The 13,181-nt window shown below is 47.2% G+C and overlaps 1 protein-coding gene across 2 annotated transcripts in view; it reads right to left on the reverse strand.

Annotated features, from left to right (window-relative positions):
• FSTL1 (follistatin like 1) overlaps window positions 1-13,181 on the reverse strand; it is a 94,066-nt gene that overhangs the window by 51,056 nt on the left and 29,829 nt on the right. The window contains exons 1-2 of one of the 2 annotated variants that reach the window (XM_066572122.1): window positions 2,079-2,182; window positions 1,924-1,983 (exon numbers count right to left, since the gene is read on the reverse strand). In XM_066572122.1, the coding sequence (XP_066428219.1) occupies window positions 1,924-1,983; window positions 2,079-2,081 (63 nt within the window). In that variant the 5' untranslated portion in view covers window positions 2,082-2,182. Of the gene's footprint in view, window positions 1-1,923; window positions 1,984-2,078; window positions 2,183-13,181 lie in introns of those variants that run through there. The other variant, XM_066572123.1, reaches the window with a different exon arrangement.

A 13,181-nucleotide genomic window follows, 5' to 3' on the forward strand; every position in this document is an offset into this window, starting at 1 on the left:
GTACTGAAAGGGACAAAGTGCAAGCTGCAGCAGAAACAGAAGGCATAGAGAGGGTTATCGCTTCCAAAATCTGGAAAGGGAAAACCACACAGGAAAATGCCACACTAATCTTACTGAATGCCAGTGATGCAGTAGAGTAGTAACAAGAAACATTTAGAAGTGGGTAACCATCAAAGCTGTCTCTGAATTACAAGCAGCCCATCTTCAAGCACAGCCCACTCCCTAGAAAATGAGAAGGCCTAAATATCCCAGAGAGTGGATGCTACCTGTGACTGAACTGATATTCACTGCTTGGCAGCTACTAGCACAGAGGAATCAAACTGAACCCCAAAACAAAAGTTGCCTCAAGTGTCCATTTTCCCTGAAACCAGACCCAGACCTCAGTCATCACTCTCAAGTTTTCCTGAACTTAAGACTGGAATCAAACCAAAACATTCACTGGTTTGCAACTTGGACCATTATCTCTGAAGCCAGTCATAATAATTCATTTATTCACTCAAGTATTAACTGGCTTTTAAAACCAAGTTTTGAACATGATTGCTGTACATTTTTTCTTACTTTCAGTTTGCAGGTGAGACACAGAGACATGACAGAACTTACATCTGGGAAGCTATCCAGGTACTACAAATTAGAGAACATCAGGCAAAAAGCAGGATTTAGCACTTCAACAATGTTAGTGACACCAATGAAATCACAAGTCCAGGGCCAAACATATTTTGGCTGTTTCTCTGGGTTACTGGTCCCAGAAGGCTTTACTAAGACCAGTGTCATCATTATTTAGCTGTTATTATAATTTTTCTTATGCTGTGCACCTCTTTCCTACAGAGGTGTTGGTGCATAATGACCTGAGCTGATTAAGATTTATTTAGGGTTCCTAAAAAAATGAATAAACACGATTTAGCTTATTCAGGACAGTGTTGGAGAGGATGCATGGAAACACTCACTACATAAGTATGTCACACTTTGGGACGAATGTGTATTACAATATTATCATGTACAGGCAGATGTGAAATGCTGGTCCATACTATAGCTCATTCCCACTCCCCCTGCTTTTCATGACAGCAGCGACCAGAGCCCAACAGTGTTGGCTAACAACCACCCTGTATCATCTCTGCTCCTCACCTGGCCGGTGCAGGGAGTTCACAAAGAGCTTTGCTCAGGGACAGAGCGCAACAGCAATGGGCTCCATCCTAAATCCCATTCTTTACCATAACCCGGGCAGCACAGTCCACGGGTGGGAGGCAGAAAAAGAGGGAATCAGACGTGTTTATGCCTTTTTTTTTTTTCGTGGAGCCAAACTGCGATGCTCTAGGGTGGGTCTCGCCATCTGGGAGAAACATGTAGGGAGAAAAAATGCAGGGAGGGAGGACGAGCTGCCCCACGAGTGGGACCGCTTTCCTCGGAAGGCAGGCTCGGCCTCTCTTCCCAGCCCAGCTTGAGTTCATTTTCCTCAAATCACTTCCACATTTCCCCTGCCGTAATTATCAAATATTTTGTTTCTGACTTCACTTTTTAGGGAGGCCGCCGCAACCGGGAATGCAGGCACCGTTTGTTTTCTGTCAACAGAGCTGGGGGGGTTGCAGCTGGGGGCTTTCAAAGGTTTTCAATGTCATTGCAATGAAAGAAAGGAAGAAAAGAAGAGCGAGGGAAAGAGCGCGCGGACGAGAGGGAGGGAGGGATGGAGAAAAGGAGGGAGGGAGCTGCCCGGGGAGCCCGTCCCGCTGGCGGGATGCAGGGATCCGGCCCCGGCGCGGACACAGCCCCTCGCCCCACCGAGGCGCCCGTCGGCCCCGCAACTTCCCTCTCCGCCCCGGCTGCCACTTCGCCCGCTCCCGGCTGCTCCCCCGCGGGCGCCGCGGCGCCCCCGCTGTCCCCACCCATCCCGTCCTGTTCCCCGTCCCGCCGCCGGGGCCCCGCGCCTACCTCGGCTCGCAGGCGGGCGGCGGCCAGCAGGGCGCAGAGCAGCGGGAGAGTTTTCCACATCTGCAAGAAAGGAGCGGGAGGCGGTGAGCGCGGGCCGGGCCGGGGCCGGCGGGGCGGCCGCCGCCGCCGAACTTCCCGCCCTGGACCCCTCTCACCATGCTGCGGGCGGCGGGCGGCACCGGCGGGGCAGGAGGAGTTGCGGAGGCGCCTTCCCCGGCTCCGGCTCGCTGCTGAAGGGAAGGGGAGGGCTCCCCCTCGCCCCGACCCGCCAGCCCGCGGCTCCACCCCCGGCCCGGCCCGACCCCCGCCCCGGGGCCGACTCCTCCCCGGCCCCCGCCCGCTCCCCGCCGCCCCTCGGCGGTGCCCCCGTCCCTCCCGCCGCCGGCCCCTCGGCGCCCCACGGCGACCTCGGCGGCCTTTGAAGGCAGCAGGAGGCTGAGGGGCGTCCAGGGGGGAGGCTCCCCGAGCCCTGTCCCGGTGGGGGTCCCGAGGAGCTGCGACAGCCGTGCCGGGGCGCGGATGCCCGCCAGCCGGGACGAGAGCATCCCGCCGGGAGGTCGTAGCAGCCCCTCACATTGTCACAAAAATGGGGAAACTGAGGCACGAGGTGGCTTTTCCACAGGCGGGATTCACTCACTGACTCAACCCACTGTCCCCCCACGCTCCAGACCTGAGGCCACTGAAGTGCTGGCCACAGCTACGGGTGTCACTCGTGTCGGGATGTAGGCAGATTTAAAAATAAGGGTTTAGACCATATATGTTAGAAGCCAAATGTTCTCCGAGCAAAACAGGCAGCCAGGGCTTCATGCCAGGCACAGGGGCTCAAAATCCCACCTGAAATGCCTGGTGGTGCTCATTTGTGAATAAATACTTGTGATGCTCTCTTGTTTTAGCTCTTTATCTCTGAATTTCAGTAGCCTCCAGTAGGCAGAAGAGAGGATGTGACAATGCAAAGAGACCCATTGCCTTGGGCACGTTCAGAAACCTCTCTCACAGCAAGCAACACTATGACACCAGTTGTCAAAGGCATTTTCTCGAGTTTTGAGGTTTGTTGTAACCAAAAATGACACCCCTGGCTTTAAAATACCATCTCACTCGGACCAAGCATGCCCATAAGCTGTCTTCTTTTTACCTGGTTTATTCTGTGCCCTCAGTGCAGGCAGGCACCAAGGGAGATGTTGGCAGGCATACCCTCATTCACAAAGACCAAAGAGGATTCCACCATCCTGCTGCAAGGAGAAAACTCCGGGAAGAGCTACCCATATCAGCCCACATCTGGTCTGTTCATGGCAGCTGTGCATTTTTCTGTGCTTCCTCAGGCTCTGCTTCCTTACTCAGTTTTGTTTTTAGGACTACTGTTACTAATTTTGCATTTATAAAGCATCCTCCCCAGCAAGTTCTGCTTCTGCCTGTGAATGGTACTAGTCTATAAATCCATCCTGAAGAGATGTCTAATTATTTCACTGCTGATGCTGAGCAACGTGATTTTCATTGCTTGGTTTTGGTTTTTTTGAAACTCACCTTTCATGATGTACCTCTTTGTTCTGGAGTCATTGATTGCCTCATGATACAGCACAGGCACAGCTATGGCTGAAATCAGCTGGCCTCTAGTTTGCAGAAGCTCACCCTGAGTCACCCTGAAGTGAGTGCCATGATAAGAAAAAAACAAATAGCCCTTGATAAATGCATTTTAAAAGATTAATCAATTTATGTGCCCTTGATACTCAGCTCTGTGGAAGCTGTGTTACATGAGGAGACTCTCTATTTCCAGAGAGTAAAAGTGACTCATATCAGCCTTCAGAACAGAGCACTAGCAGGGGTCTCCCAGCGCCCACATCCCTTCCCTGATACCACAGGCAGCCTCCTCATGTAGGTGTGATTAGGCACTCTGCTGGATTATGTAGGTCACCATGAGCATGGGTTTTTCTTCTGTGTACTCAAAGGACTAAATATGGAACAGAAAGTAAAGGACTATATCTCCCATTCTGTGTTGACATTCAGGTACACAAAAATATATTTCTTCAAGTTAGTTTCTATCATGTGGAAATGGGTAGAAGTAAAAACCAAAAATCATCTCTCATACAACCATCAGAAAGGGTGAGCACAAGACAAAACAATCTCAGTGCAGACACCAGAGCCTTATTGCTGTGTACAAAGGCACACATTTTATAACCAAATACATGATATCCAACAAACTTTTCACTTTTTCCCCCAAACTTTCACCATTTAAAACCATAAACTGGAAAGGAACAGTTTGTACAACCTGAGTGCATGACAAATAAATCTGATGGGAATCTTTGCTCTTTCGTGATAGACCCAAAACACGCAGCTTGAATCAGAAGCACTAGAATAAGGGGGAAGCAAATGCATTTACAGTTGTGTTTTCAAGCTGTGGCCATAATGGATGAGGTAATTCATCATTTCTGGCTACACAACCAAAGTATCATAAAAATGCTTTCAGCTAAAAGCTTCATTATAAGGGTGAACGATGTTTGCCTGAAATTTTGAAGGCTGCAATGCTCTGGTGGGCCAAAGAAATTGGGAATCATTGGTCTACAGAGAAGATGTAGTTCTATTACATAAACCAGTATTTCATTTCTGCTGATGCTTACTTTCCAGTAACTGGTATTTCTAAAACAAACATTTTGTTACACATATGGGATCGCAAATTTTGAGATACATACTTATCCCCAAGTGGCTGCACAACTGAAATTCAGTAACAAGTTGTTGCCTGAGAAGCAGATCAAGGGAAGCCTGGACACATACAAGCCCAAGTGTACATCTCATGGGTGGATACATTCTCCTGTGTTTAATAAAACGCAGGCTTCAACAGAGGCTTTCTCCATTCTTGGGGCACTGTCAAGATCACTCCCCCGGATCTCTGGTGCCTCCTGAGGGTTGCTCTGAAGGCTCAGCCTCTCCCTTATTACAGCATGTGCACACATATACACCCAAAATGATACTGTAAGCCTCGTTTCCCAGGGAAATGAGGCTAAACAAGCCAAAAATGACTTCTTAAGCCCTCACCCAACCCTTGTGGCTGTGCCATTATATCACCCTCTCCACATTACCTCACTCCTATCCACCACCCACATCCTTCATGTTTCCCCATTTCCCCTGCCATATGAAACATCTGCCCTAAGGGATGGGGTTGTGCTCACACGCTGTGATGAAGTCAGTGATTGCTCAGCCTGCACTGTTTTAGGTTACAATTCAAGAAACCAAGCTGTTTGGCAAGTGGCCTTTGTGACAGGACAATAGTTGCCTGAGTGATGGGACAACAGTCTGTCCCATTGAAGAGTAGGAAAGTTGCAGCAACATTATTTGGTGGAATTAAGGAGCAGGGAATTATTTTTGAGTAGCAAACCTGTTAAGTTGTAGCTGAGAAGGCTCAGCTCGTGTGGCACCAGAGACATCTGTGTTGTCTTGAGCTATGTGAGCAGTGACTCCTCATGGACCAGACTGCCAGCACCTGAGGAAGGGCCAAGAGATGCCTGGGTTTCCCCAGCAGACATAGGCCAAGACTTCCAGACATGAGGGGAAAGCCTGGAGCAGGGTTATACCCTCAAAGATGAGGGCATCAGACACAAATGAACTCTAGGATGACTGCAAGGCTGGTGTGAGGGTCCCCAGAGCTGTAACACATGGATTACATGGACACCTCCCCACCTTCTTTGAGAACTCAGCAGCCTTCTCCAGGTGTCCCCCTGACCTGGCAGTGCTGACTTGAGTCTGTAACTACTTTTCTGGAGTTTGGTTACTGTGCAGACTGCACTTTGTTAAATATAGATTTTTTTTTCTATTCTTCTGGCTTTGTTTTTTTTCTTCATTCCCTTGCTCTTGTAATTTTCTTTCTCATTGTGGTTTTCTTGTTTCTTGCTCCTGCTCCAGCTGCAGTATTTGTACTAATAATTCTTCTTTAAATCTCTGTTTCAGGCCTGATGTAATAAAGTGCTATACCTTCCCCTCTTTTTCTCCCCTAGTAGGTGTCTTTATTTTCAGGTAGTGCTAGGGACATTGCTGACCAAAGGGCACACAAGTCTGGCACTAGCAGGCTATGTGGTTTGTTTAAAACACCTTCTCTAATGGTTAATGCATTTGATAGACTTTTGGATATTCCATTAGCTAGAGCAGTAAAATGCCTAAATACTTTGACAACCTGGCCCTTAAACTTTATCCTTGACATCCCTTATTCAAGGTGAGCTTTTCTAATTTCAGATGAGCTTCCAAAGGCAGCATTTCCTCACAGAATTCATCCAGCCCCTGCACCCAGGTGTGATAACCCAGCTAGGCCATGCCCATTAAGAGTGGGCACAGAGCTGCACCCATGTCCAGACAGTGTCACCATATCCACTCTGCATTTGCCACAGCCTGGCCAAGGCTAACTTGATATTCACAGTACCTCATGGGCTTGAATTGCACTTGGATCCAAGTCAGAAAAAGAAAAGAAAAAAGAAAAATCAGTCTCAAAGCCTCAGTGTGGAAACAGTCCATCTGTCCTCAGTAGTGTGTCATGCTTCTGTCTCAGCATGTTCCTCGTGCCAGTTCATTCCAGTGCTGTCAGGCCAGGGATGCAGCACAGATAAATTAAATACTCTTGGTTTTGATTCTGCTCCTGCACGTGCCCTCTGTAAAGAGGCTGAGGACACAAGGCTTGTTCAGCCTGGAGAAGAGACCCTGTTTGGAGCAGGAGGGTAGACCTAGGTCTCTTCCAACCCGAATTATTCAATGAACTTGTTTGGTCCTTTAAGTTTGGCAAAACCTTTAAAGTAAAAGCACTCTCACAAAAGAAGTCCTACCTATCCAAAAGCAGTTTGATACAATTGCCTGAAAGTGCTCCCTAGGATGGTGCTTGTCCATGGCCAAACAGCTCATAACTGGCGAGTCCACTAGCTGTGATCTGGAGATACGGGCCTGTGAGAATTCCTGTGATTCTTTACGTACAAAGAACATGTTTCATGCATCCAGAGCAGCAGCTGGCATGAAGGAAACAGTGTTCCCAGGCAGTCCCATATCATCTATGAGGCTTCCCCCCAGCCTGATGGGGAGTAAGAGCTATCCCGACTGCCAGATGTGTGCTTCCACCATTGTGTAGATGATGATTGGTAACAGAGATTGGCTCACAGTCAATGTCTGCCACATCTAACCTGGTGCAGGGGAGATGTGGCTTATCACTTAGATGAGCAAAACCCTTATTTCATCCAAATGAGGCAGTCACTAGCAAGATATCTGTACGCACAGTTATTATTAGGTTATTATTATTAGGTCCTAGCCTATGTGCTACTGCCTCAGTTTGTTGGATTTGAGTCTGACCCCAAAAGCCCCTCAGAGACAGTTTGATAATGCAACAGGCAATTTGTTGCTAGAAGCCTAGCAAATTAAGTCTTGGGTAAGTTAATTAAGTCTGGTGTCAAGGTAAGGTGAATTGTCCGTTGTATAGGCAGCTGAATGGGCCCATCCAATTCATAATATGGATTTCCTCATGTGCAATGCTACATCACAAAGCAGGATGCAGGTACGCACTGCCAGGAAGAAACACTGCAGGGCAGAGTCTGAGCTTGACTCCACACCTGTCAATGTCACATGCACTTCACAGCACAAGCTATTACATATGATACTATTCTTTGAAAGTGAGGAGATAAACATCACTGCCTTCCACTTCCTTCCCCATTATTTCCCTCATTTTTCAGACACTTTCACTGAGGAGTTGCTAAGGTCATTTCTGTCAGACTGCAGAGTCAAACCCAGGACTCTTCTGTGGCTGAATGAAATTTCAGCGACTTTGTCTTTCTGCATCATTGAGCTACAAAGGTGTACTCGGCCCTGCCATATTCCATTCAATAACCCAGGCACCCTATTCCCAACGTACTGCTGCTAGGGAGCGAGCAGTTATTGGCACCAGCAAATCCTGATTCACACAATTAAGAGCACTTCCTCCATTAACTGAAACAGTAGGGGGTTTGTGCTCATGAATGTAGCAGGAAATCAACCCAGGATGTCTTGAGCTCAGGCACAGGCCTGTTATAATCTATTAATTTTATCCCAACAAAACATAAGTGTTCCACATGCCGCTCACTTGTCTCACCTCTCAGTTGCTGCTGTCATGCAGGGGCAAGCTTAACATTTGAATGAAATATCCAGAAAAACTTCCAGGAGGTGAGCTAGCACCTGCCATCCTGCAGAAAAGAAGCAGGCTCCCTCTCTTCAGCAGCCAAAGCTCATTACTTGTGGCTCAGCTGTGGGACCTACAGATCCTGGCTACCAAGTCAGAGCGCCAAGTGCCAGAAGAGCCAGTGGGCATTTCAAGGGTTCATATGAAAGTCACAGGAGGTGCTGGGGTGTGTGCAGCCAGCCCCTTCTGGGGAAGGGCAAGGACACAGAGCTAATGAGCCTATTGAGGTGTGGGAAGATTTTGTGTAGAGGCTTTTGTGTGCCTCAACACCACACAATCCATCTATGAGGCATGGGACCTCAGAGACTGCTGAGGTGACCCTCCACTGAGCAGCTCTGTCTAAGGCTGTCTCCTAACCTGCATAATCTGTCCGCAGCTGTGTGACAGTAGAAACTCAGTGCATACCAAGATGCCACCAATCCATTCAAACAACTGCCACAGCAGCAGATCCTGTCTCTCAGCAATGCTACAGGACTGGCAGAGTACATCTCAAACTCAGGTCTTGTAGCTACTCTCTCCTTACCCTTACATTATACATATACAAAAACCTCACAGACTGTCTGTGAGTCACTTCCATGGTCCAGAGGACAGGGGTTCTCAGGTTCTTCCAGCCACTCTGAATAATTTTGCTATTCTCATCCTCTAAGGATGAGATAGCATAGAACATGATCACACACACATAGCTATCTGTCCCAGCCCATGGCAGCCTAGGATACTTGCTAGAAGGCATTCAGGAATTTGCCTAAAATGCATTTGAGCTATGCGAGTCGAGGTTGGGTCAGTGGGGACTGGGTGTGGAGCAGCAGCTCTGTGAGTCACCAGGGGTCTCTGAGACCTGAACGAAAGGTCAACACAGCCTTTTTAAAGTACAGATTGCTGCGATGTTCTGTACACAGATCCAGGATGTCTGTTCCAATGGTGTACATGAGAAAGCTTGGGAGTTGGCCATGTAAGTTTGGACAGCTGACCTAAAACATAAACATGAGTTCAGGGACTCTCATAAAATGAGAAATTATGCTGCTAAGCAAGAAAATGTGCAATGTGTTAGTAAACACAGCTCACCCTAGAGATTAGCTCTTGTCATTGCTTAGCAATGCTATGAAATCATATATTCCCCTCCCAGCCCTGGGCTAGACAGTGGAAACCAAGGGGTTTTAGTTTTCCTTCATACAGAGGAGCAATGCCTGTCTTTAACCAGAGCTATCATTCCCTAGGAGATGCTAAGCACCCTCAGCCCCACTACAGGGGCTGGCAAGTGCAGTTGCTGAGCACCTGAAAATATGGTTGTTGCATTTAGGTGGTAAGTATAGAGAAAGTGTCAGACCTTAGACATCCATATTTTAATGTTGGCCTTTAATTGCTGCAGCCAAGCTGACCCAGTGGGTCAGGATTATGCCAGACCTTTAACGTGTAAGAAGAGGATAAATAGCTGTAAACAAAGCCAATCCAAAGGAAAAGGTCACTGCTTTCAACCTGTGAGAGAAAGCTTTTGAATTGGAAATGTTAGTGATAGGAGGGAGAGTGAATAAGAGGTTGTGATTACAAACTGAATGAGTTGTTCCAGGAGAATGGAAACTGGGAGAGCTGGATGGGCAAGCTCAAATGACAGACTCCTCTGGCCAGTGCAGCACTGCAGTGAGCACTGAACTCAGTCAGTGAAGGAGGTGAGAGACACCTTTCTGGCAGAACAACAGAGTACAGGAGATGAGCAAAGCAAACCATAGGCAAAAAGGAGAGGATGAAAGCACCACAGAGGGCTTGGAAAGAGGAACAGGTTCCAGCTGAATGGCACAGATTTGGAGGGGCCTGCCTGGCTCTGAAAGGCTGAGGGAGGGGATAAATTCATGGTGGAAGTGTGACATCTTCCCAAATCCTATCTGCATATCCAACACTCCCAGGTTCATTGACTTTAACAGTAGCACAATCCTACCTTTAGAAAAGGAGTGTGTTCACTGGATCTGAACTTCTGACTTTTAGAAATGTCTATATCCATGACTTCCTACGGCAAGAGGTACAGCTGTTTAACATAGCATTGGTAGAGACCAAAATGCTGAATAAAATCTGTCCACTGAACCCAGATCTCCAGTATCTTTTACAAGCTTGCCTCTTTCTTCCTTTAGCGAGGTATGAGGTCATCTGCTCCAAACAAAACAACATTTTTGGCAAAAAAAACTTGACAGTTTTGGCTCTTGTGGGCATCTATGCCAGTTTGGTGGGAGAAACTTAATGGCCAGGTGACACAGGCAGGTCTGGATGGAGCCATGCTTTGTAACTCTGTGCCCATGTGCAAATCTGTGATGCATACAACATCTGTCCAGATGCTCAGGGGGAGGGCTTTTAGAAGCCTTTTCCATCATCCCACTCCCCAGGAAATGCAAACCTGGGAATGGCATGGCTCTGAGTTAGCATGGAGCCTGGAAATGACAAATTAACATAAGCTGTGAGTTTACATACTTCTCACAGCCATTTATGGCCTTGTCTGAGCTTAAATAAAAGCCATGGTCCCTGGAAAATTTGGGCCTGTCTGTCAGTGAGGCATTCCAGAGAAAACATCACGTGAAGTGAAATAAGATCTTTGTTCTGCACGCTTTCCTTCCCCCCCTTCCCTTTTTCTGAATGAGGCAGTTTTGTCCAAGGATTACAAGCCAATGTTCCAATCCCTCACAGACGTTTTCCATTATCAGAGCTGCCTCTTGTCCTTCAAATCATTTTCCACAGGACTCCTGTAACTGGGGCTGGGAAACGAAGCCAAAAGCTCAGAAGAAAGGACCCTATTCCAGGCTGCTGACAAGACTGAAAAATGCTTTAGGGTGTTGCTGGGACCACCCAGACTGAAGCATCCTCAGCAGGGGAGCAGCTGAAAAAGATGCTAATGGTGGGAGGAGGCTCACTGTACTGTACAGGCATTTAAACAGCTTGGCAAATTAACTTTGATGAGGCATAATCACATTGTGTGGAACTGACTATAGAGACTGGTGGTAGACAACAGTGACTGATGATTAACTCCACAGCATACAGTACAAAGGGCCTTTGTGTTGCCCCCCCTCCCCAAGACTTACTCATATTTTGTGAGCTGCCTCTGTCTGGGAGTCAAATTGCCCCTGCTATAGAAAACTATCAAGCAGGGCTGGAGGAAAGGAGGGGAAACTTCAGGGAGGTTTTCTGTTTGGATTCTTCTTCCTCCCACCCCTCCCAAAACATCATCCTGTGCTGGGGGTCCCACATGTATGGAGCTGGGCCACCTACTTACTGCACAGAGCCAAGCAGCTTCCTTCCTGCAAACAGAAACCAGCTACTGGAATGGCATCAGGCTCTGCTCTGCAGATTCCTTTTTCCATTGAGCTCAGCTGCAGAGGAGGTCACCAAGCTGGAAGGACTCATCTGAAGAATCCACAAAACCCCTTTCTGCATCCTCACAAAACTTTGCCATTCTGACCTTTGGAGACTTCTGCTGAAGTTCCTCCAACCATCATGATCTCATCTGCCTTGAGAATGAAAATCTCTAATTCCTTATTTCATGTTTGCAAGAAAGTTAAAGTGGCACTTGATGAGAGGCACTTTAACTTTCTTGCAAACATGAAATAAGAAATTAGCCATCCAGAAATGAAATTAGGTTCCCTACATGTCCCCTTCCCTCTAACTCAGCTCTAGGCAGTGAAATAAAGCTACAGCAGAAATGTCAAACAGAAAGATTTTCCTCAGAGCATCCTAATGTGAAAGAATTCTGCTGCTTCACGAGCAGGGACTGCCCAAGGACAAGGGAGGTCTAAGCAGCAGTATTGTATTTCCAGTGGCTGTATTCTGCATTTTATCAGGGTGTTCTGGGAAGCAAAACACATTAGGCAGGCCTGGCTTCCATGATCACAGCTCATGACCCCTACCTTCTGGACCACATCTCGTTTCAACTGGCTTGATGAGTTTGACTTTTTCTCACTTGCAAGCCCAAAGATTTCAACGAAAGTGTTGCATAATTCCTGGTGTTTCCCTTTTTGCCATCCTAAGCCTAGATGCATGTTTTACCAACACCATATAAGCTCAGAGCACCTGGTTAGATGGTGAAAGATGGAGAGAAACTGTTTTCCCTGGCAGCTGTTTGCAGAGTTGAACTGACTATCAAAGGGAGGGGGATATGAGCTGAGCACCTCTGCCAGGCTGGGACTATATGTGGGTTGAGCAGTCCTGCAGAATCATGGAAATGCCAGCCTGGAGGGGATCCTGGTGGCTGTGTGGTTCAGCCTCCTGCCTGAAGCAGGGCTATGGCCAACACTCATTTGGTTGGCTGTGCCTCTGTCTCGCCAAATCCTGAAGATCTCTGCAGATGGAGACACCCCCACCTCCCTGGACACTTGTTACAGTGACACACCACTGTACTGGGAACCTGTAAATGTTTATCCTCCCTTAACTTACTCTTACCCCTTCTCATGTCCCCAGACATGGGGTTCCTCAACATCTGTAGGGTTCTCTATATGTAGGAGATCAGTGGTCTGAAATGGAGCTGTTGACTGCTCTGAGAAATCTCCTGGACCTGGACAGATCTTGGCCACAGACAACCTGAGTCACTGATGAAGTCACTCTGGCATTACACTCTACTTGGCATCAGGAATTAGTTTGAAAATTTAGGTTATGGCTAAAAATTAGGAATTATGGTAATTAAATTTTTAATTTTTATTATTATTACTATTATTATTACACATTAATAGTGTAAACTCACTACAAACCTAAAAAGAATGTAAAATGCTGACTGAAAATGTATAACTACATTTATCCTTTTCTACAAACTCTTCCACTCGCATTTTCTTTGTCAGTAGAGGGTAAATAGGCAGTCAAGTGCACACAGCCACCTTCTGCTCCTGTTCTCCTGCTCTGATCAGTCATAAGATTAGTAAAAGGCCTTTGGTTTTTTGAGCACAGATACAGCAACAGCAGGAAAACTTGGCCAATTTAGCTGAGAATAATGGCATACTGCTTCACCTAGTTGATTCTCTCTTTCCACTTTGGGGGTCAGGCCTCGTTCATTCTTTTCTTGAATACATTATACTGCAATGGTAAGGTAAACAAAATTAAAACCAACTTGGTTACATTGTTT

Source organism: Molothrus aeneus, chromosome 2, assembly GCF_037042795.1.
Source record: "Molothrus aeneus isolate 106 chromosome 2, BPBGC_Maene_1.0, whole genome shotgun sequence".
In the NCBI taxonomy this organism is placed as follows: Eukaryota; Metazoa; Chordata; class Aves; order Passeriformes; family Icteridae; genus Molothrus; species Molothrus aeneus.